The sequence below is a fragment of the Salvelinus alpinus genome, chromosome 3 (genome assembly GCF_045679555.1).
Source record: "Salvelinus alpinus chromosome 3, SLU_Salpinus.1, whole genome shotgun sequence".
Lineage (NCBI taxonomy): Eukaryota > Metazoa > Chordata > Actinopteri > Salmoniformes > Salmonidae > Salvelinus > Salvelinus alpinus.
The window spans coordinates 15,348,536-15,373,344 of NC_092088.1; the positions used below are offsets into that span (position 1 = coordinate 15,348,536).

A 24,809-nucleotide genomic window follows, 5' to 3' on the forward strand; every position below is an offset into this window, starting at 1 on the left:
AGTGATGTAATAGGTCATACCTTGGTCGCCGATCATCAGGTGAGCCAGACCTTAAAGGAAGACAAGAGCACAGTCAGCACAACAGAGGAGCATGGGGTGGTTGTCCTGACAAACACAATCATTCATTATAGCTACTTTTGCTAACATTAGCTAACAGTAGTGTCTTGTCCATGCTTCTACATCTGCATTGCTTGCTGTTTGGGGTTTATGTATAAGCACTTTGTGGTATCTGCTGATGTAGAAAGGGCTTTATAAATACATCTGATTGATTGATTGTTTGTGTGCGGTGAATTTAAGTGTCTGTTTCAAGGTCTGAACTGTCACTGTAAACAATCAAACGAAGATGTAGTCTTTCTAGTGAGTGTTTAGTCACATAATAGCACAGTGATTATCCTTTTGGAAATCGTTGCTACACTAGCGAGTTATCCTTACCTATACTGACGCGTTCCTGTAATACAAGACACAGGTCTTGCTTGCTTGTCTGTTTTTTAAATGTATTTTCCCCCTAACTATCTATGGTGAAGGGGATGCTGAGGGCTGTTGAAGTCGCCCTCCAGTATTGTTATGTTGGTCTTTGGGGGCGTTTTTTTTTTTATTTGACCTTAGTAATATCCTGTTTATATTTGCTATTTTATTCTATTTTTACTCTGTAAGTTTCCTAGGGTATCTTGAAAGGCACAAATAAAATGTATTATTATGATACTTTCTGTCTCTAACCTTGAGTGGAGAGCCACTTGAAACATCAGGCATTTGTCCATGAAGGCAGTTTACTTACCGTCTGACTGCAACCCCCCCACACACACATGCGCGCACACACACAACACACACACACACGGGGATGAGAGAGGGAGAGAGAGAGAAGGAGAGGTGGAGAGGGGGATGAGAGAGAGGGAGAGGGAGAGAGAGAAGGAAAGGTGGAGAGGAGAATGAGAGGGAGAGAGAAGGAGAGGTGGATGAGTGAGGGAGAGAGAGAAGGAGAGGTGGAGAGGGGGATGAGAGAGGGAGAAAGAGAGGAGAGGTGGAGAGGGGGATGAGAGGGAGAGAGAAAAGGAGAGGTGGAGAGGGGGATGAGAGAGGGAGAGAGAAGGAGAGGTGGATGAGTGAGGGAGAGAGAGAAGGAGAGGTGGAGAGGGGGATGAGAGAGGGAGAGAGAGAGAGAGAGAGAAGGAGAGGTGGATGAGAGAGGGAGAGAGAGAAGGAGAGATGGAAAAGGGGATGAGAGAGGGAGAAAGAGAGAAGGAGAGGTGGAGAGGGGGATGAGAGAGGGAGAGAGAGAGAGAGAGAAGGAGAGGTGGATGAGAGAGGGAGAGAGAGAAGGAGAGGGGGATGAGAGAGGGAGAAAGAGAGAAGGAGAGGTGGAGAGGGGGATGAGAGAGAGGGAGAGAGAGAGAGAAGGAAAGGTGGAGAGGAGAATGAGAGGGAGAGAGAATGAGAGGTGGATGAGTGAGGGAGAGAGAGAAGGAGAGGTGGAGAGGGAGAGGGATGAGAGAGGGAGAAAGAGAGAAGGAGAGGTGGAGAGGGGGATGAGAGAGGGAGAGAGAGAAGGAGAGGTGGAGGGTGATGAGAGAGGGAGAGAGAGAGAGAGAGAGAGAGAGAGAGAGAGAGAGAAGGAGAGGTGGATGAGAGAGGGAGAGAGAGGTGGAGAGGGGGATGAGAGAGGGAGAGAGAGAGAAGGAGAGGTGGAGAGGGGGATGAGAGAGGGAGAGAGAAGGAGAGGTGGAGAGGGGGATGAGAGAGGGAGAGAGGGAGAGAGAGGAGAGGTGGAGAGGGGGATGAGAGAGGGAGAGCGACCCACCTGGGCTGTGGTGTTCTGGGAGCGTCCAGACGAAGGAGAGAGAAAGACAGACATTCATTAACACGCCATGCACAGCCGCTCATTACCACACCATCACCTTGGTTACACACATGCAGATCCACCCAGATGCCACCATTATACCATGCGGCACTGATAGCCTTTCATTCTTCCACATACACCAAATACACACACCCCAAATACACACACCCCAAGTACACACACATGCCAGGGTTGCGGTCAATTTTCTCAATTTAGGAAGTCAATTGAAATTCAATTAATTTAAAAATCTTCATACATTAATAGAATTTCAATAGACACGTACACAGGCGCACACGCACACACACAGTGGTCAGGGTTGATGAAAGCAGACACTCCTACCTGTGTGTTTGGAATCTGGAACATTTTATTCACCCAGAACTTACCTTCCAGCCTCCTGTACCAGAACACAGACACACACGCACACACACGCGCACACGCACACGCACACACACACACTCACACATACACATGGACCATTGCAGTAATGAATAGATCGATGGATAACGGATAACTGGTGATAGGAAACAGCAGTGGAGGGAGAAACATGTTTTGGTCAGTACTAGAGTGTGTGTTTGTTAATGCTTGTGCTTTGTCGGAACTAGAAGCACAAGCATTTCGCTACACTCGCATTAACATCTGCTAACCATGTGTATGTGACTAATAAAATTTGATTTGATTTGATTTGATTTGTTTGTGTGAACCAAATCTCCCTTCCCTCTGTCATGTATTAACATGGTAGAAACCAAGCCCAAGCCTCTACGGCTTACCTGCTAAATCAATTGTATATGTTTAAGCAATGTGGCAAAAATTCCACCTTCAGTCCCGGTGCTAGAAAATGTGCTCCAAGCTGCAATATTGTCGAAACAATTGCAGTGGCAATATGTCACTGGCCTCCCTTCCAACAACCCGACACGCTAATCAACACACTACACGACACTCGCCACATATTTCATCTTCCTATCACGCACAAACATTCTACACACCAGTGTTTCCCCTAGGATTGTTTTCAGCCGCGGTGGCAAAGGTAGTGTGGGGGTTGGGTGTTCTTTGCTGGGTGGGGGTCCGGGGGCAACACTGCACACTATAACACTAAGTTTCCATCCCAGATTTATCAACCAATTCATCAAAACTAATCAACAAGGGTTCTTATAGATTGACCCTAGTAGAGGGTGTGATAGTTAAATAGGGAGTAGAGTGGTAGAGGGATAAAGGCCCAGGGCAGAGTCTCGCTTTCAGAACCCGGCAGTCTCTATGGTAACCTGTTCAGCAGAGAGGGAAGGGGGTTGCGATTGAGGCGAAGGAGGGGCCTAGATCTCAGAACTGAGACACACACACACACACACACACACACACACACACACACACACACACACACACACACACACACACACACACACACACACACAGGTTGGTAGCTGCTGAACAATATAAAACAGGCTTGGTTCTGAACGCAACTCACCACCACTGGAATCTACTGATGACAACTGGGATCTACTGATGACCACTGGGATCTACTGATGACCACTGGGATCTACTGATCACCACTAGGATATACTGATCACCACTATGATCTACTGATCACCACTATGATCTACTGATCACCACTATGATCTACTGATCACCACTAGGATATACTGATGACCACTGGGATCTACTGATCACCACTAGGATATACTGATCACCACTGGGATCTACTGATCACCACTAGGATATACTGATCACCACTGGGATCTACTGATCACCACTATTGTCACGCCCTGGCCTTAGTATTCTTTGTTTTCTTTATTATTTTAGTTAGGTCAGGGTGTGACATGGGTATTTATGTGGGTTTTGTAGTGTCCAGGGTGATTGTAAGGTTTAGGGGGTTTATTTAGAGTAGTTGGCTTTATGTTTAGTATAGTTGTCTAGCTGTGTCTATGTACAACGTTTGTAGCCTGTGTGTGTGCACTACGTTATTTAGCTTCACGATCGTTTGTTGTTTTGGTAGTTTGTAAGTGTTTTTGTTTCGTTTTGCCTTCTTCAATAATAAAAAGAAGATGGCTTATTTTCCTCATGCTGCGTTTTGGTCCGTCTCTCCTCCACACGATCGTGACAGAATTCCCAACCACAACAGGATCAAGCAGCATGATCGGAACCAACAACAGCGGCAAAGTAAACAGGACTCATGGACATGGGAGGAGATCCTGGACGGCAAAGGACCCTGGACTCAGCCAGGGGAATATCGCCGTCCCAAAGCGGAGCTGGAGGCAGCGAAAGCGGAGAGGCGGTTTTATGAGGCAAAGGCAAGGCAGAGTGGCTGGAAGCCCGTGAGTAACACCCAAAAATTTCTTGGGGGGGGGCTAAAGGGGAGTGTGGCGAAGCCGGGTTGGATACCTGAGCCAACTCCCCGGGCTTGCCGTGGAGTAAGAGGGCGTCGTACTGGTCAGACACCGTGTTATGCGGTAAAGCGCACGGTGTCCCCAGTACGCGTGCTTAGCCCAGTGCGGGCTATTCCACCTTGCCGCACTGGGAGGGCTAGGTTGGGCATCGAGCCGAGTGCCATGAAGCCGGCCCAACGTATCTGGTCTCCAGTACGTCTCCTCGGGCCGGCGTACATGGCACCAGCCTTACAGGTGGTGTCCCCGGTTCGCCTGCATAGCCCAGTGCGGGCTATTCCACCTCGCCGCACTGGCAGGGCTACGGGGACCATTCAACCTGGTGAGGTTGGGGAGGCTCGGTGCTCAAGAGCACGTGTCCTCCTTCACGGTCCGGTATATCCGGCGCCACCTTCCCACCCCAGCTCAGTACCACCAGTGCCTACACCACGCACCAGGCTTCCAGTGCATCTCCAGAGCCCTGTTCCTCCTCCACGCACTCTCCCTATGGTGCGTGTCTCCAGCCCAGTGCCTCCAGTTCCGGCACCACGCACCAAGCCTCCTGTGCGTCTCCAGAGCCCTGTACGCACTGTTCCTTCTCCCCGCACTCGCCCTGAGGTGCGTGCCCTCAGCCCGGTACCTCCAGTTCCGGTACCACGCACCAGGCCTAGAGTGCGCCACGAGAGTCCAGTGTGCCCTGTTGTTGTTCCCCGCACTAGCCTGAAGGTGCGTGTCCTTAGCCCGGTACCTCCTGTTCCGGTACCACGCACCAGGCCTATAGTGCGTCTCAGCCGGCCAGAGTCTGCCGTCTGCCCAGCGGCGCCTGAACTGCCCGTCTGCCCAGCGGCGCCTGAACTGCCCGTCTGCCCAGCGGCGCCTGAACTGCCCGTCTGCCCAGCGGCGCCTGAACTGCCCGTCTGCCCAGCGGCGCCTGAACTGCCCGTCTGCCCAGCGGCGCCTGAACTGCCCGTCTGCCATACGCCGTCTGAACTGTCCGTCTGCCATGAGCCTGCAAAGCCGCCCGTCTGCCATGAGCCTGCAAAGCCGCCCGTCTGCCATGAGCCTACAGAGCCGTCCGCCAGACAGGAGCCGCTAGAGCCGTCCGCCAGACAGGAGCCGCTAGAGCCTTCCGCCAGACCGGATCAGCCAGAGCCTTCCGCCAGACCGGATCAGCCAGAGCCTTCCGCCAGACCGGATCAGCCAGAGCCTTCCGCCAGACCGGATCAGCCAGAGCCTTCCGCCAGACCGGATCAGCCAGAGCCTTCCGCCAGACCGGATCAGCCAGAGCCTTCCGCCAGACCGGATCAGCCAGAGCCTTCCGCCAGCCATGACCGTCCAGAGCCGTCAGCGAGCCATGACCGTCCAGAGCCGTCAGCGAGCCATGACCGTCCAGAGCCGTCAGCGAGCCATGACCGTCCAGAGCCGTCAGCGAGCCATGACCGTCCAGAGCCGTCAGCGAGCCATGACCGTCCAGAGCCGTCAGCCAGCCATGACCGTCCAGAGCCGTCAACCAGCCAAGAGCGTCCAGAGCCAGCCAGCCAGGATCCGCCAGTCATTCTGGTGTTGCCCCTCATTCTGGTGTTGCCCCTCATTCTGGTGTTGCCCCTCATTCTGGTGTTGCCCCTCATTCCGGTGTTGCCCCTCATTCCGGTGCTGCTCCTTATCCTGGAGATGCCCCTTAATTTAGGTGGGGTTATTTGGAGGGTGGTCATTGTGGGGAGGCTACAGAAGCTGGGATTGACTATGGTGGGGTGGGGACCTCGCCCTGAGCCTGAGCCACCACCGTGGTCAGATGCCCACCCAGGCCCTCCCCTAGACTTTGTGCTGGTGCGCCCGGAGTTCGCACCTTAAGGGGGGGGCTATGTCACGCCCTGGCCTTAGTATTCTTTGTTTTCTTTATTATTTTAGTTAGGTCAGGGTGTGACATGGGTATTTATGTGGGTTTTGTAGTGTCCAGGGTGATTGTAAGGTTTAGGGGGTTTATTTAGAGTAGTTGGCTTTATGTTTAGTATAGTTGTCTAGCTGTGTCTATGTACAACGTTTGTAGCCTGTGTGTGTGCACTACGTTATTTAGCTTCACGATCGTTTGTTGTTTTGGTAGTTTGTAAGTGTTTTTGTTTCGTTTTGCCTTCTTCAATAATAAAAAGAAGATGGCTTATTTTCCTCATGCTGCGTTTTGGTCCGTCTCTCCTCCACACGATCGTGACAACTATGATCTACTGATCACCACTATGGTCTACTGATCACCATTAGGATATACTGATCACCACTATGATCTACTGATCACCACTAGGATCTACTGATCACCACTAGGATCTACTGATCACCACAGAGTTGATCACCACTAGGATCTAGGAACAAGACAAGTTGCTTACCCAGTCAGAGAGACTAACAATACTGTATAGGAAAGGGAGAATGGATGGTGTAACAGTCATATTAGAGATACAGTGCTTTCAGAAAGTATTCACACCCCTTGACTTTTTCCACATTTTGTTGTGTTACAAAGTGGGATTAAAATGTATTTCATTTAATTTTTCTGTCAACGATCTACACAAAATACTCTGTAATGTCAAAGTGGTAGAAGACACAAAAAACATTTGTAAAACATTTATTAAAAATAAAATACTAGTATATCTTGATTACGTAAGTATTCAATCCCCTGGGTCAATAAATGTTAGAATCACCATTGGCAGCGATTACAGCTGAAAGTCTTTCTGGGTATTTCTCAAAGAGCTTTCCACATCTGAATTGTACAACATTTTCCCATTATTATTTTCAAAATTCTTCAAGCTCAAATTGGTTATTGGTCATTGTTAGACAGCCATCTTCAGGTCTTGCCATAGATTTTCAAGCAGATTTAAGTCAAAACTGTAACTCGGCCACTCAGGAACATGCACTGTCTTCTTGGTAAGCAACTCCAGTGTAGATTTGGCCTTGTGTTTCAGATTATTGTCTTGCTGAATAGTGAATTAATCTCCCAGTGTCTGGTGGAAAGTAGACCGAACCAGGTTTTCCTCTAGGATTTTGCCTGTACTTAGCTAAAAAAAAATATCCAGAAAAACGACCCAGTCCTTAATAATTATACCAGAGTAGTGCAGTGTTCTAAGCACTGAAAAATAAAAAAATAAAAATACCCATAACATGATGCTGTCACCACTTTGCTTGAAAATATGGATAGTGGTACTCAGTAAGGTGTTTGTATTGGATTTGACCCAAACATAACACTTTCTATTCAGGACAAAAAATGTATTGCTTTGCCACTTTTTTTTTACAGTATTACTTTAATGACTTGTTACAAAAATGATGCATGTTTTGGAATATGTTTTTTTTGTACATGCTTCCTTCTTTTCACTCTGTCAATTAGGTTAGTATTTTTGAGTAACTACAATGTTGTCAATCCATCCTCAGTTTTCTCCAATCACAGTCACTAAACTCTGTAACAGTTTTAAAGTCACCATTGGACTCATGGTGAAATGCCTGAGTGGTTTCCTTCCTCTCTGGCAACTGAGTTAGGAAGGAAACCTGTATCTTTGTACTGACTGGGTGTATAAATACACCATCCAAAGTGTAATTAATAACTTCACCATGCTCAAAGGGATATTCAATGTTTGTTTTTTTGTTACCCATCTACCAATAGGTGCCCTTCTTTGCAAGGCATTGGAAAACCTCCCTGGCCTTTGTGGTTTTAATCTGTGTTTGAAATGCACTGAGGGACCTGTAGTTTTACAATATTATTACTAAGCTACACACCGAAGGAGTTATGGCTGATTTCCAACAATTCCATGTTCTGTCTGCCTGCTAGTTGTAGCAGTGTTGTAACCGCTAACCTTTGCTTTCACAGCAGTGAAAGCGAAGACTTTCGAATTCTACGTTGTAAAAGGTAATGCTCGGAGCCTTGTGTAGAGAAGGCCTGTGTACAACATTTGAGAAGGTGATCTTGATGTGACTGATTGCTGGTTTTTAATGGTAGTAAGAATACCTGCACTCTCGGGAACAGAATTGAAATAGTGAGAATTGAGTTGACTGATCTTTGGAATTGAATTGAGGTGAACCAAATTGAATTCAAAATAGGCCTGGCAATAGTGAACTGATTGATTAGAGAGTTGACTGCTGTTAAGAAATGTAGATACCGTTAAAGAACTAAGCAAATAAGGAAAGGGTACCCCATGAATGAATGTGTGGACGCACACAATAACAGAATGATTGTGAGTGAATGAACTGTTTGAACTGTTTATCACACGTTGACACTTATTGCAGAGCCTGCCTACCTGATTATGCTGAAATTACCTGAACCACTTTCTGATCTCATTCATGGTCACAACATGGTGATGAATGACAAGATACAGTGGACAGCAGAGGATATGAAGGCACTTGAGAAACTTAAACAACTATTAACCTCTTCCCCTTGTTTAGGACTGCCGGACCACTTTAAACCATTTCATCTATTTGTGTGTCCTTACACAGATAGTGTCCTTACACAGAACCACGGTGGGAAGCAATGGCCTGTTGCATACTACTCCAAGAGACTTGGCAGTGTGGCACGAACTGCCCATCCCACTCCAGCACGGCTGCTGCGTTACCAAAATATGCATTTAATGACGTCCCACGTGACACTTAAACGAAGTGTCACATAGGAAAACTTTACATGACCACATTGAGGACAAGTTGAAATTAAAAACCCCTGATTGGGATCCTTTATCCGGGATTGAAACTCTCAACAGTTTTCCATTGGCTCATCTATGGCCGAGTAATCCTTCCTGTTGTATTACTTATCATTGCTTGTGTTAAGAAACTTTGTGGCAAAACGGTTGATGCTGTACTCACTATGCCATTACTTACCACAGAAGAAGATGAGGCATCAGAGCCTTACCCCCCAGACTTGTTTCCCATGCCTGATTACATATCCGATGAGAACGATGCTAATCAAGAGCATCGTAATGACAATGTCGAGCTGATGGCGCACCTGGTGCTTGACGAGGGGCGACACAGTGAGTCCATGCAACTTATTATGTGACTCGTTAAGCACATTTTTACTTAAAAATGGCATTTTACTCCTGAACTTATTTAGGCTGGTCATAACAAAGGGGTTGAATACTTATTGACTCAAGACATTTCAAAAAATATTTTTTTAATTAATTTGTCAAATTTAGAAAAACATAATTCCACTTTGACGTTATGGGCCATTGTGTGTAGGCCAGTGATAAAACAATCTCAATTTAATCACATTTAAATTCAGGCTTTAACAAAACAAAATGTGGAAAAAGTCAAGGGGTGTGAATACTTTCTGAAGGCACTGTATGGGTGTTTGTACACGACATGACCAAAAGTATGTGGACACCTGCTCATCGAACATCTCATTCCAAAATCATGGGCATTAATATGGAGTTGGTCCCCCCTTTGCTGCTATAACAGCCTCCACTCTTCTGGGAAGGCTTTCCACTAGATGTTGGAAAATTGCTGTGGGGACTTGCTTCCATTCCACCACAAGAGCATTAGTGAGGTCAGGCACTGATGTTGGGCGATTAGGCCTGGCTCGCAGTCAGCGCAGGTCAGGGCTCTGTGTAGGCCAGTCATCTTCTTCCACACCGATCTCGACAAACCATTTCTGTTTGGAACTCGCTTTGTGCACGGGGGCATTGTCAGGCTGAAACAGGAAAGGGCCTTCCCCAAACTGTTGCCACAAAGTTGGAAGCAAAGAATTGTCTAGAATGTCATTGTATTCTGTAGCGTTAAGATTTCCCTTCACTGGAACTAAGGGGCCTAGCCCTAACCATGAAAAACAATCCCAGACCATTATTCCTCCTCCACCAAACTTTACAGTTGGCACTATGCATTGGGCAGGTAGCATTCTCCTGGCATCTGCAAAACCCAGATTCCTCCGTTGGACTGCCAGATGGTGAAGTGTGATTCATCACTCCAGAGAACGCGTTTCTACTGCTCCAATGGCGACGAGTCCAATGGCGACAAGCTTTACACCACTCCAGCCGATGCTTGGCATTGTGCAGGGTGATCTTTGGCTTGCTCGGCCATGAAATGGCTCCCGACAAACAGTTCTTGTGCTGACATTGCTTCCAGAGGCAGTTTGGAACTCGGTAGTGAGAGTTGGCCTACAACTTCGCGGCTGAGCCGTTTTTGCTCCTAGACGTTTCTACTTCACAATAACAGGACTTACAGTTGAACGGGGCAGCTTTAGCAGTGAGGAACTGACTTGTTGGAAAGGTGGGCATCCTATGACGGTACCACGTTGAATGTCACTGAACTCTTCAGTAAGGCCATTCTACTGCCAATGTTTGTCTATGGAGATTGCATTGCTGTATGCACGATTTGATATACCTGTCAGCAACGGGTGGGGCTGAATCCACTCATTTGAAGGGGTGCCCACATACTTTTGTATATATAGTGAATGTGTGTGTGTGTGTGCGAGATGACATCACAATGTTACAAGGTAGGGTTTGGGTAAGGCCTTACCTTCGCTGCAGTCGTTGCCTTTGTAGCCGGTGCCGGTACAGTCGCAGACGGCCCTCATCTCGACAACAGAACACACCCCTCCGTTCTGACACACGTGGGCCGGCCCACACCCGTCTCCCACGGTAACACCCTCCGATCCTTCCAGAACGGCCACCGATCCGTTGATGGTGACCCCAGCGAGCCAGCCAGCAAAAGAGGCGTGGTCTCTTACACCAGGGGAAGTGAGGCGGAGCGGAGAGGCATGGAGCTCTGGGGAAACCCCGCCCATAAAAGTATGGCTAAACACTGTCATGTCTTTCCGTTTGCTCTTTACCTCCGCCCATCCCTCCATCTTTCCATCCACCTCAAGGCTTGTGTTCCTCCAGTCCCGTTTCACACGCACGGCATGCCAGTGGCCGTCGCTCACGGCGACCCCGGAACTCACCTCGGCTGGCTCGGCACAGAAGATTGAGAATCGTAGGCGGAGTTTTCCATGTAGCAACAAGAGTTCCAAGAAGTCGCAGAATCCTTCGTCGTCAAGGTAAAGCAGCAGCCCGTCCGCGCTGTGAGTTCTAACGCTGAACGACAGAATGCTCTCGCAGCACGCGTTCCACACCGGGAACCGCCCCCACTGTCCCGAAACCCCCCCAAACTCTAGCACCTCCCCTCTGGATCCCCCAACGCTACAGAGGCACAGCCAGACACACAGCAGGGGGGCCACGGCCCCCACACACACCGCCATCACACACACGCGCACACACATACACACACCGCACGCACGCACACACACGCAGACGCAGGCTAGAGCTGGGCAGCACAAACTACTCTACAGCTCATGGTGCGAACACCCTTGGGAGCACCCTACAGTCTTCTTAGAGCCCTTCCTAGCTCCCTACAGGCTTCTTAGAGCCCTTCCTAGCTCCCTACAGTCTTCTTAGAGCCCTTCCTAGCTCCCTACAGTCTTCTTAGAGCCCTTCCTAGCACCATACAGTCTTCTTAGAGCCCTTCCTAGCACCATACAGTATTCTTGGGGGCCTTTGTAGCACCCTATAGTCCTCTTAGGGCCCTTCCTAGTACCCTACAGTCTTCTTGGTGGCCTTCTTAGCACCATACAGTCTTCTTGGGGGCCTTTGTAGCACCCTATAGTCCTCTTAGGGCCCTTCCTAGCACCCTACACCCTCCATAGAGGGTTCCTCTGACTGCCAGTCACGTGGTGCTAGAGCTCTGTGTTTCTAGTTCTAGTCTTCTATAGTCTATCAGATAGTCTCTGTGTCTCCTCCTTCCTGCTCCCTCGTCTTCCTTCAATGGTGTGTGTGTGTGTGTGTTAGAGAAATGAGGGGTGCAGTGCGGGATCCATATCGGTGCCTTCGTTAGTTCCTGTTCCCCTCAGAGAGAGAGAATACACCGCCACACACCGTCAGCAGATGGAGCATCTCCCCCCGCAGTTCTCCCTCTCTCAGCGGGGTCGTGGGTTCAGCACTGTGAATGTGTGTCCCTCACAGCCGTGTCATCACTCTTTTCTTTCCAGTGACCTACAGAGGGAAGGGACAGCATTATCAGCCTGGGTCAGATACACATGCATGCACACACACACACACACACACACACACACACACACACACACACACACACACACACACACACACACCCACACACACACACACACACACACAGTCTTCCCAGACAGTCCTCATACCACCCACTACCAACGTGTAATATACCAGTGGGTCTTTTCAGGAATAAGTTAGTTACAGAATATCCAGATGCATGTCATGTGTTGTGTAGAATATATATTATTGTCAGTCAAGTAGAACAGGGAATCATTTCAGTTCTACTTATTGCATTTCTATCTACAAACGTTTTGAACGTTTTACCTCACTGAAAACAAACACCTCCAAAAGGCTAAATATTTTAACATTCCAACATGAACACTTCGTGCCTCAGCAAGTGCTTTGGAAATGCAACAAATAAGTTTATCGTGCGATGCGGAGGATGACTCAAATGCGCCTCATTTATCGAATGAACCCCCTTTTCACACCATAGGAAAAGGCAGTTTACACACGCTCGCCTCTCCTGCGCCTGACCATGAACTGTGTTAACGTGGTTGAGATTAGGGTTCCAAATCACAGTATTGATAGACTCGGTAAAATGAGAGCGATTTAAATATCGATTGTCGATCTGCGGCCATTCTTCTCCCTCTTCTAAAAAACGGTATCAATGTGTGTGTGCGCGTGCAAAGCCCTAGTATAATACACACACACACCGAGATAAACATGTCTCATCCTACCTTACACACATTTTCTGGTCGTTGTTACTGTGGCTACTCATCGATTTTCTCAATTTCATCTGATAACAATCACCACGTTGTGAGAGGACATGACAGCAACCAAACCTTTCCGGGCAAATACCCGTTTGATAGCCCTACCGAAATCAGAACAATCGCAGCCACTTCTCGATCAAACAGCCCGGTGGTACCAAACGCATCTCTCTCACTCACTCTCGCTCGCTCTCTCTCTCTCTTTACCCGGGAGGAGAAGGTGCAGTCTGCTGCTCCGTGCGTCACGTGGCTAATGGAGGGTGAGAAAAGGAGGAGAGGATGGGCGGGGCCGCTCTGCTGCGGCACCTTGGACAGCCGGCTCACTGTCTGAAACACGATTACCGGAGAGGACCGAATACGACGGGGACATCCGAGTCATTACCTTTCGCTATGATAATGACTGTCGGTGTGATGATAAAGCAATTGCAAATATTCTAAGGTGATTCATGGTTAGTCATTAATTAATCATTGATTATTACAGCCAGAAGTCTGAACCGAGAGAACATCCATGGTTCGAGATGGAAAACCGTGGGAGAAAAACGACAACGTTGTTTCTACATCACGCTCCAGCAGCGTTCCCCCCTCTGCTCCTGCAATCAATTATCTCTCTCGCTTCTTTCTCTCCCAATCACACACACACGCAATCTTACACTTTATCTCCATATGGACACAGTGAGAGGTGTGTATTTCCTGGGCTGTGCATCTGTTCCAGAGAGGGAATCCCCAGCTGAATCCTGTCTGTCAGAACGGTCTCTCTGGGTACCCTACCACATCTGCTACCCACTCTCTGGAGCAGCAAGATCTCAAAGTTCCCCTTAGAAATTCGACATATGATGAACGTCAATAGTTGACGCATAAATTCCCGGCGTGGTTACAGGGTTGAAACAGAAACAACTCCAAGGTTAACAGTTTAGGGATTAATTCCGAGTGGTTAAGGTGATGGCTATGGTTTGGGGAACGCTTAAAACAAAATAATTAAAAGCAAGGCTCATTTTCTCACAGCTTGGTGGTGCGGTGGTCTAAACAGCCACTCTGGCTCTGAACAGCAGTTTGTTTTAGATCCTACATCAACATATCGACCTGATCACCAGTCTATTTCTAGTGATCAGGCTGCTCTGGAGCTCTGCTACTGCACACACAGCTGCACACACACAGACACACACAGCTGCACACACACAGACACACACAGCTGCACACACAGCTGCATGCACACAGACACACACAGCTGCACACACACAGACACACACAGCTGCATGCACACAGACACACACAGCTGCACACACACAGACACACACAGCTGCACACACACAGACACACACAGCTGCACGCACACAGACACACACATCTAATTGTAAGGTGTTCCTATTGATGCTGTATTCACGCCATCGCCCTGCGGCCATTTTGATATGAGAACTCCTGGTGAACTAGTGGGCCAGGAAGTGGAAAAGCTGTTTTGACGGGTAATGAAATGTCTATGTGGCCACAGCCTTTTATAGACTTCCGATATTGTCTACCTCTCTTCCCCCTCTCTCCATGGCACTCCCTCCTTCCCACTTCCTCTCCCTGGCACTCCCTCCTTCCATTCCTCCGCCCCTCTTCCTCTCCCCCTCTCTCCCTGGCACTCCCTCCTTCCATTCCTCCACCCCTCTCCCTCCTCCCCACTTCCTCTCCCCCTCTCTCCCTGACACTCCCTCCTTCCATTTCTCCACCCCTCTCCCTCCTCCCCACTTCCTCTCCCCCTCTCCCTGGCACTCCCTCCTTCCATTTCTCCACCCCTCTCCCTCCTCCCCACTTCCTCTCTCCCTGGCACTCCCTCCATCCATTTCTCCACCCCTCTCCCTCCTCCCCACTTCCTCTCTCCCTGGCACCCCCTCCTTCCATTTCTCCACCCCTCTCCCTCTCCCTCCTTATCTCTGACAGGTTGACAGTGAGAAGTAACCCCTGACTCTATGCCCATTCAGCAGAGAGAAGGTCAGGGCACACTGTTCGTGTATGTGTTATTGTGTGCACGTGTGTGCGTGTCTGTGTGTGTGTGTGTGTGCATATGTGTTTATGTGAACTGCCGGCTGAGAGAAAATACTGCCAAAAATAAAACTTCAGTTGTCAGCATACAGAGTGTGTGTCTGTGTGTTAGAGTGTGTGTCTGTGTGTGTGTGTTAGGGTGTGAATCTGTGTGTGTTAGAGGGTGTGTCTGTTGTCTGTGTTAGAGTGTGTATCTGTGTGTGTTAGGGTGAGTGTCTTTGTGTGTTACAGTGAGTGTCTGTGTGTGTTTCTGTGTGTTAGAGTGAGTAATCTGTGTGTGTTACAGTGAATGTCTGTGTGTTACAGTGAATGTCTGTGTGTTACAGTGTGTGTGTGTGTGTGTGTTACAGTGAGTGTCTGTGTGTGTTACAGTGAGTGTCTGTGTGTGTTACAGTGAGTGTCTGTGTGTGTTACAGTGAGTGTCTGTGTGTGTTTCTGTGTGTTAGAGTAATCTGTGTGTGTTACAGTGAATGTCTGTGTGTTACAGTGAATGTCTGTGTGTTACAGTGTGTGTGTGTGTGTGTGTTACAGTGAGTGTCTGTGTGTGTTACAGTGAGTGTCTGTGTGTGTTACAGTGAGTAATCTGTGTGTGTTACAGTGAATGTCTGTGTGTTACAGTGAATGTCTGTGTGTTACAGTGTGTGTGTGTGTGTGTGTTACAGTGAGTTCCTGTGTGTGTGTTATAGTGTGTCTGTGTGTGTGTTACAGTGTGTGTTAGAGTGTGTGTGTGTGTGTGTGTGTGTTAGAGTGTATGTGTGTGTTATAGTGTGTGTGAATGCCTGATGTTTAGCGGTGCTCTGGTCTATATTGGTCAGACAGATACTCCCACTCTCAAAGAGACTCAATGGGTCACAGAGGGATGGAGAGAGAGAGAGAGAGAAGGGGGAGAGAGAGAGAGAGAGAGAAGGGGGAGAGAGAGAGAGAGAGAGGTGTGTGTGTGGTAGAGGTCATCCTTCTTCTACCTAACTCTCATTTATAATGATAATATGGCCCTGACATTAGAGAATGATTGCAAGGTCTAGGAGCAAATAACATTAAAAACACACACACACACACACACACACACACACACACACACACACACACACACACACACACACACACACGGGTATATATCTATTGTTCATTACAACCTTCTACAGACATTACTATTGATCACCTGACCAACAGGTGGAGACTGACAGCAGAGCAGATAGGCTTGTGTGTGTGTATGTGTGTGTGTGTGTGTGTGTGTGTGTCGGTGTGTGTGTGTGTGTGTGTCGGTGTGTCCTAATGGAAAGGCTACAGATTGATAGTTATAGTTCCTCAGGCCACTGAGCCACCTACAGGTATATATTCAGAACCAGTCCAAAGTTTGGACACACCTACTCATTCAAGGGGTTTTCTTTATTTGTACTATTTTCTACATTGTGGAATAATAGTGAAGACATCAAAACTATGAAACAACACATGGAATTATGTAGTAACCAAAAAAGTGTTAAACAAATGAAAATATTTTTTATATTTGGGATTCTTCAAATAGCCACCCTAATATGGAGTCCACACCATATTTCTTCCACCAGTTCAATAATTGCACACTTCAGCAAGAAGGGGAAGTGAACGAGTGCACACTTCAGGGAGAAGGGGAAGTGAATGAGTGCACACTTCAGGGAGAAGGGCTGTCTGGGCCAAAGAGAAGTGTATATCTACAAGAAGTGCCCTGTTTTGCTGTGTGTGTGTGTGTGTGTGTGTGTGTGTATGTGTAGGCTGATGAGTTGATGATACTATCACAGAGACGTAGCAGATCAAAGCGCTACCATGGTGACGCCAGCAGCACTCTGTTTAGCTACTCATTTAATTATCTTTATCTGTTCCGAACAAAGTGGCTGAAAGCACACTCTCTCTCACACACACATACGCACACACACACACACCTGTATCTTTATGTGAGAGAGAGAGTGTGTGTGTTAATGTGTGTAACGGGGTGCGTACTGGCGGCAGAGAAGTCAGGCGCAGGAGAGCGAAAACTGATTTACAACGGTGTCGTTTAATAAACATAAAAACCACCGTAAACAGAACAATCAATGAATGGGTCAAACTAAACCCGGTAACCACCAGCATAACGTACACAAGCACTACAAGAAACAATTCCGAACAAGGACATGGGGGGGAACAGAGGGTTAAATACACAACATGTAATGATGGAATTGAAACCAGGTGTGAGGGAAGACAAGACAAATCCAATGGAAAATGAAAGGTGGATCGGCGATGGCTAGAAGGCCGGTGACGTCGACCGCCGAGCGCCACCCGAACTAGGAGAGGGACCGACTTCGGTGGAAGTCGTGACAGTACCCCCCCCCCCCCCCCCCTTGACGCGCGGCTCCAGCAGCGCGCTGACACCGGCCTCTGGGACGACCCGGAGGGTGAGGCGCCGGGCGATCCGGACGAAGACGGTGGAACTCCTGCAGCATTGAAGGGTCCAACAGGTCCTCGACCAGAACCCAGCACCTCTCCTCCGGACCGTACCCCTCCCACTCCACGAGATACTGAAGGCCCCTCGCCCGGCGCCTCGAATCCAGTATGGAGCGAACGGAGTACGCCGGGGCCCCCCCGATGTCCATAGGGGGCGGAGGAACCTCCCGCACCTCAGACTCCTGGAGTGGACCAGCCACCACCGGCCTGAGGAGAGACACATGGAACGAGGGGTTAATACGGTAATCGGGTGGAAGTTGTAACCTATAACAAACCTCGTTCACTCTCCTCAGGACTTTAAATGGCCCCACAAACCGCGGACCCAGCCTCACTGCGGTGGCGATCTGCGTTCTCCTTTAGGCGCATCACGGCCTGCTGAAGGTGAACACGGACAGCTTCCCATGTCTCCTCCGCGCGCCTGAACCAGTCGTCCACCGCAGGAACCTCGGTCAGACTCTGATGCCAAGGCGCCAGAACCGACTGGTACCTCAGTACACACTGGAAGGGGGAGAGGTTAGTGGAGGAGTGGCGAAGCGAGTTCTGTGCCATCTCGGCCCAGGGCACGAACGCCGCCCACTCCCCCGGCTGGTCCTGGCAATAGGACCGCAGAAACCTGCCCACATCCTGGTTTACTCTCTCCACCTGCCCATTACTCACGGGGTGAAACCCTGAAGTAAGACTGATCGAGACCCCCAGACGTTCCATGAACGCCTTCCAGACCCTAGACGTGAACTGGGGACCTCGATCAGACACTATATCCTCAGGCACCCCGTTGTGCCGGAAGACGTGCGTAGACAAGGCCTCCGCAGTCTGTAGGGCCGTAGGGAGACCGGGCAGAGGGAGGAGACGACAGGACTTAGAGAAATGATCCACAACGACCAGGATCGCGGTGTTACCCTGTGAGAGTGGAAGATCGGTCAGAAAATCCACCGACAGGTGCGACCAAGGCCGTTGTGGAACGGGTAAGGGGTGTAGCTCACCTCTGGGCAGGTGCCTAGGAGCCTTACACTGGGCGCACACCGAGCAGGAGGAAACATAAACCCTCACGTCCTTAGCCAAGGTAGGCCACCAGTACCTCCCGCTCAAACAGCGCACTGTCCGACCAATCCCAGGATGACCAGAGGAGGGTGACGTGTGGGCCCAATAGATCAACCGGTAACGAACAGCAGACGGGACGTACAGACGCCGAGCGGGACACTGGACGGGAGCGGGCTCTGGACGGGAGCGGGCTTTGCACGTAACGCCTGCTCAATGTCCGTGTCCAGCTCCCACACTACCGGCGCCACCAGGCAGGAGGCGGGGAGTATGGGAGTGGGATCCATGGGCCGCTCCTCTGTGTCATACAGCCGAGACAATGCGTCTGCCTTAACGTTCTGGGAGCCTGGTCTGTAGGAAAGGGTAAACACAAAACGGGTGAAAAACATGGCCCACCTTGCCTGGCGAGGGTTCAGTCTCCTCGCCGCCCGGATGTACTCCAGATTACGGTGGTCAGTCCAGATGAGAAAAGGGTGTCTAGCCCCCTCAAGCCAATGTCTCCACGCCTTCAAGGCCTTGATGACAGCAAACAGCTCCCGGTCCCCCACGTCATAGTTTCGCTCCGCCGGGCTGAGCTTCTTCGAGAAGAAGGCACAGGGGCGGAGCTTAGGTGGCGTACCCGAGCGCTGAGAGAGCACAGCTCCTATCCCAGCCTCGGATGCGTCCACCTCCACTATGAACGCCAAAGAGGGATCCGGATGGGCCAGCACGGGAGCCGAGGTAAACAGAGCCCTCAGGTGACTAAAAGCCCTGTCCGCCTCAGCTGACCACTGCAAGCGTACCGGGCCCCCCTTCAGCAGTGAGGTAATGGGAGCCGCTACCTGACCAAAACCCTGGATAAACCTCCGGTAGTAGTTGGCAAACCCTAAGAACCGCTGCACCTCCTTTACCGTGGTGGGAGTTGGGCAATTACGCACGGCTGAAATGCGGTCACTCTCCATCTCTACCCCTGAGGTGGAAATGCGATACCCTAGGAAGGAGACGGACTGCTGGAAGATCAGGCATTTCTCAGCGTTGACGTACAGGTCATGCTCCAACAGGCGACCAAGCACCCTGCGCATCAGGGACACATGCTCGGCACTTGTAGCGGAGTATATCAGAATGTCATCAATATACACCACTACACCCTGCCCGTGCAGGTCCCTGAAAATCTCGTCTACAAAGGCTTGGAAGACTGGTGGTGCATTCATCAACCCGTACGGCATGACGAGGTACTCATAGTGCCCTGAGGTGGTACTGAAAGCCGTCTTCCACTCGTCTCCCTCCCGGAAACGCACCAGGTTGTAAGCGCTCCTGAGATCTAGTTTGGTGCATTGACTCAATCGCTGTGGCTATGAGCGGTAGCGGGTAACTATACCTCACAGTGATCTGGTTCAGACCCCGATAGTCAATACACGGGCGCAGACCTCCCTCCTTTTTCTTCACAAAAAAGAAACTTGAGGAGGTGGGTGAAGTGGAGGACCGAATGTACCCCTGACGCAGGGATTCGGAGACATATGTTTCCATAGCCTCCGTCTCCGCCTGTGAGAGGGGATACACGTGACTCCTGGGAAGTGCAGCGTCTACCAGGAGATTTATTGCACAATCGCCCCGTCGATGGGGTGGTAATTGAGTCGCCTTCTTTTTGGAGAAGGCGAGAGCCAAATCAGAATATTCAGGGGGAATGCGCATGGTGGAGACCTGGTCGAGAGTGGTCTGGACTCTCCACCGTAGTAGCACCAACAGAAACCCCTAAACACCTCCCCGAGCACTCTCGCGACCACCCTGTGAGAGCCCTCTGTGGCCAAGAAACAGTGGGGTTATGACAAGCTAACCAGGGTAGGCCTAGCACCACAGGAAACGCAGGAGAGTCAATAAGGAAGAGATTAATTCTGTCCTTGTGACCCCCTTGCGTCACCATGCCCAGAGGAGTGATGACCTCTCTAATCAACCCTGACCCTAATGGTCGACTATCTAAGGCGTGAACGGGAAAGGGCACAGCCATGGGAACAATGGGGATCCCTAAACTATGGGCGAACGCTCTATCAATAAAATTCTCAGTTGCACCTGAATCGACGAGCGCCTTATGCTGGGAATGCGGGGAAAACTCAGGGAAAGTGACATACACAAACATATGTGCAACAGAGGGCTCTGGGTGAGAATGGTGCCGGCTCACCTGGGGTGACACCAGAGCGCCCTGCCTGCTGCCTCAATACCTAGAGGAACAAACCCGACACCGACCGGCAGTGTGACCTCTGCGGCCACAGATGGTGCACGAGCTGGAACCCCCTCCGGTCTCCCTGCGCACCGCCCCTCCCAGCTCCATGGGTATCGGAGAGGGGGTGCGTGGGGATGGAACCAACAGACCCCGATCTGAACGTCCGCGGGTAGCCAGCAGGTTGTCCAGCCGGATGGACAGATCCACCTGCTGGTCGAACGTGAGGGTGGTGTCTCTGCAGGACAACTCCCAACGGACGTCCTCGCGCAGACTGCAGCGATAATGGTCGATCAGGGCCCTGTCGTTCCATCCTGTGCTGGCAGCCAGGGTCCGAAACTCGAAGGTGAACTCCTGTGCGCTCCTCGTCCCCTGCCTCAGATGGAAGAGGCGCTCACCCGCCGCTCTACCCTCGGGCGGGTGGTCGAAGACTGGTGAACTCCTCAAATTGGTCCAATGCCACATCTCCCTCTCTCCACACGGCGTTGGCCTACTCCAGGGCTTTCCCGGTGAGGCACGAGACAAGGGCGTACACCCTCTCACGGCCCGAAGCAGCTGGGTGGACAGTTGCCAGGTACAAGTCCAATTCTAATAGGAACCCCTGGCAGTTCGCAGTCGTCCCATTGTATTCCTGGGGCAGGGAGAGGCGAATCCCACTGGGACCAGGAGGAGTGCTTAGTGGAGACCCCGGTTGGGGGTGGAAAATGAAAGGTGGATCGGCGATGGCTAGAAGGCCGGTGACGTCGACCGCCGAACGCCGCCCAAACTAGGAGAGGGACCGAATTCGGCGGAAGTCGTGACAGTGTGAGAGAGAGAGAGAGAGAGAGAGTGCGTGTGTGTGTTTATGTGTGTGTGGTATCTAGTGTTACAATAAAACTAGGGGACAGAGGCTGTTAAACTTTATGTTGGAGGGAGAATTGACACTTACCATCAGAAATTCATGAAAACAAAAATGTGCTTTTTTGGTCTTAATTTAAGGTTATGGTTAGGCATCATTTTATTTTATATTTTATTATTTAACCTTTATTTAACTAGGCAAGTCAGTGAAGAACAAGTTCTTACTTACAATGATGGCCTACCCCGGCCAAACCTGGACAACGCTGGGCCAATTGTGCGCCGCCCCTATGGGACTCCCAATCATGGCCGGATGTGATACAGCCTGGATTCAAACCAGGGACTGTAGTGATGCCTCTTGCACTGAGATGCAGTGCCTTAGACCGCTGCGCCACTCGGGAGCCTAGATTAGCCATAAGGTTAGCAGTGTGGTTAAGGTTAGGTTTACAATCACATTTTAAGAAGAGAAATTGTAGAAATAGGGAGAAGGGGGTAGCTGCATCCCAATATGAGAGGGTGTGTCGAAAGGAAAGTAGTGGGCGTATGGAAAGGAGAGGGGTGTGTCAAAAGGATAGGTAGTGGTCGTGTGGAAAGGAGAGGGGTGTGTCAAAAGGATAGGTAGTGGTCGTGTGGAAAGGAGAGGGGTGTGTCAAAAGGATAGGTAGTGGTCGTGTGGAAAGGAGAGGGGTGTGTCAAAAGGATAGGTAGTGGTCGTGTGGAAAGGAGAGGGGTGTGTCAAAAGGATAGGTAGTGGTCGTGTGGAAAGGAGAGGGGTGTGTCAAAAGGATAGGTAGTGGTCGTGTGGAAAGGAGAGGGGTGTGTCAAAAGGATAGGTAGTGGTCGTGTGGAAAGGAGAGGGTGTGTCAAAAGGATAGGTAGTGGTCGTGTGGAAAGGAGAGGGGTGTGTCAAGAGGATAGGTAGTGGTCGTGTGGAAAGGAGAGGGGTGTGTCAAAAGGATAGGTAGTGGTCGTGTGGAAAGGAGAGGGAGGGTGTGTCAAAAGGATAGGTAGTGGTCGTGTGGAAAGGAGAGGGGTGTGTCAAAAGGATAGGTAGTGGTCGTGTGGAAAGGAGAGGGGTGTGTCAAAAGGATAGGTAGTGGTCGTGTGGAAAGGAGAGGGGTGTGTCAAAAGGATAGGTAGTGGTCGTGTGGAAAGGAGAGGGTGTGTCAAAAGGATAGGTAGTGGTCGTGTGGAAAGGAGAGGGGTGTGTCAAAAGGATAGGTAGTGGTCGTGTGGAAAGGAGAGGGTGTGTCAAAAGGATAGGTAGTGGTCGTGTGGAAAGGAGAGGGTGTGTCAAAAGGATAGGTAGTGGTCGTGTGGAAAGGAGAGGGTGTGTCAAAAGGAAAGGTAGTGGTCGTGTGGAAAGGAGAGGGGTGTGTCAAAAGGATAGGTAGTGGTCGTGTGGAAAGGAGAGGGTGTGTCAAAAGGATAGGTAGTGGTCGTGTGGAAAGGAGAGGGTGTGTCAAAAAGATAGGTAGTGGTCGTGTGGAAAGGAGAGGGGTGTGTCAAAAGGATAGGTAGTGGTCGTGTGGAAAGGAGAGGGGTGTGTCAAAAGGATAGGTAGTGGTCGTGTGGAAAGGAGAGGGTGTGTCAAAAGGATAGGTAGTGGTCGTGTGGAAAGGAGAGGGGTATGTCAAAAGGATAGGTAGTGGTCGTGTGGAAAGGAGAGGGGTGTGTCAAAAGGATAGGTAGTGGTCGTGTGGAAAGGAGAGGGGTGTGTCAAAAGGATAGGTAGTGGTCGTGTGGAAAGGAGAGGGTGTGTCAAAAGGATAGGTAGTGGTCGTGTGGAAAGGAGAGGGGTGTGTCAAAAGGATAGGTAGTGGTCGTGTGGAAAGGAGAGCGGTGTGTCAAAAGGATAGGTAGTGGTCATGTGGAAAGGAGAGGGGTGTGTCAAAAGGATAGGTAGTGGTCGTGTGGAAAGGAGAGCGGTGTGTCAAAAGGATAGGTAGTGGTCGTGTGGAAAGGAGAGGGGTGTGTCAAAAGGATAGGTAGTGGTCGTGTGGAAAGGAGAGGGTGTGTCAAAAGGATAGGTAGTGGTCGTGTGGAAAGGAGAGGGGTGTGTCAAAAGGATAGGTAGTGGTCGTGTGGAAAGGAGAGGGTGTGTCAAAAAGATAGGTAGTGGTCGTGTGGAAAGGAGAGGGGTGTGTCAAAAGGATAGGTAGTGGTCGTGTGGAAAGGAGAGGGTGTGTCAAAAGGATAGGTCGTGGTCGTGTGGAAAGGAGAGGGGTGTGTCAAAAGGATAGGTAGTGGTCGTGTGGAAAGGAGAGGGGTGTGTCAAAAGGATAGGTCGTGGTCGTGTGGAAAGGAGAGGGGTGTGTCAAAAGGATAGGTAGTGGTCGTGTGGAAAGGAGAGGGGTGTGTCAAAAGGATAGGTCGTGGTCGTGTGGAAAGGAGAGGGGTGTGTCAAAAGGATAGGTCGTGGTCGTGTGGAAAGGAGAGGGTGTGTCAAAAGGAAAGTAGTGGGCGTATGGAAAGGAGAGGGGTGTGTCAAAAGGATAGGTAGTGGTCGTGTGGAAAGGAGAGGGGTGTGTCAAAAGGAAAGTAGTGGGTGTGTGGAAAGGAGTGAGGTGTGTCGAATGTCCTCTGCTATAGGGTATGTCCTCTGCTATAGGGTATGTCCTCTGCTATAGGCTATGTCCTCTGCTATAGGCTATGTCCTCTGCTATAGGCTATGTCCTCTGCTATAGGGTAGACAGTTTCGACTGAGCTGTGCTTTTCCCTCTATTTCTTACCATGCATCTATCCTACATTGAGCTAACATACCGCAAGACTTCGGACTTCTGTTTTTAAGCCAGAGGATGAGTCGTATTTCATTGTTAGTTTTTTCACTAATAATTGTACATTTTCAGTTATAAAATTGACGATAACATGTTTTATTTTTTTATTTAAAGTACTGATGATGCGTGTACTGTTTCTTCATGCGTCGTATACGTGTGCTTACTGTGACTGTCACCCTGACACAAGGTAGCTACTTCCCATGCCGTTGCTGGACAGTAGTGCTTGTCAAGCAGGAGCTAAGGCCACTGTGTCCTGGTGCTGTTGCCATTCCTGCCATCCCCATTGAGTAGACTGTATGTGCATGTATAAAGGTGACATCTAGATGGTTATCAATAGTAGTTATTTTTTGTGTAGACCGCTATCCTATTTGAAATAAAATCATGGGAAGGAAAAAAATTGGCCGCGTTTGATTACCGCCGGTGACACGACTATGATACCCAATAGAAAGCTTCCCACTGGGCATCACGATTAGGTCAGCACGCATGTCCATACAACACCAGTGCACTGGTCACTGCTTATTGACTCGTCATGCAGCCCAATCAG

At 49.9% G+C, this 24,809-nt stretch overlaps 1 protein-coding gene across 17 annotated transcripts in view; it reads right to left on the reverse strand.

Moving 5' to 3' along the window:
- LOC139570093 (neurexin-1a) overlaps positions 1-24,809 on the reverse strand; it is a 131,512-nt gene that overhangs the window by 101,284 nt on the left and 5,419 nt on the right. For 4 of the 17 annotated variants that reach the window (XM_071391617.1, XM_071391614.1, XM_071391615.1 and 1 more), the window contains exons 1-4: positions 12,923-13,155; positions 10,657-12,167; positions 1,796-1,810; positions 21-50 (exon numbers count right to left, since the gene is read on the reverse strand). In XM_071391617.1, the coding sequence (XP_071247718.1) occupies positions 21-50; positions 1,796-1,810; positions 10,657-11,398 (787 nt within the window). In that variant the 5' untranslated portion in view covers positions 11,399-12,167; positions 12,923-13,155. Of the gene's footprint in view, positions 1-20; positions 51-1,795; positions 1,811-10,656; positions 12,168-12,922; positions 13,162-24,809 lie in introns of those variants that run through there. The other 13 variants (XM_071391616.1, XM_071391620.1, XM_071391619.1 and 10 more) reach the window with 10 other exon arrangements.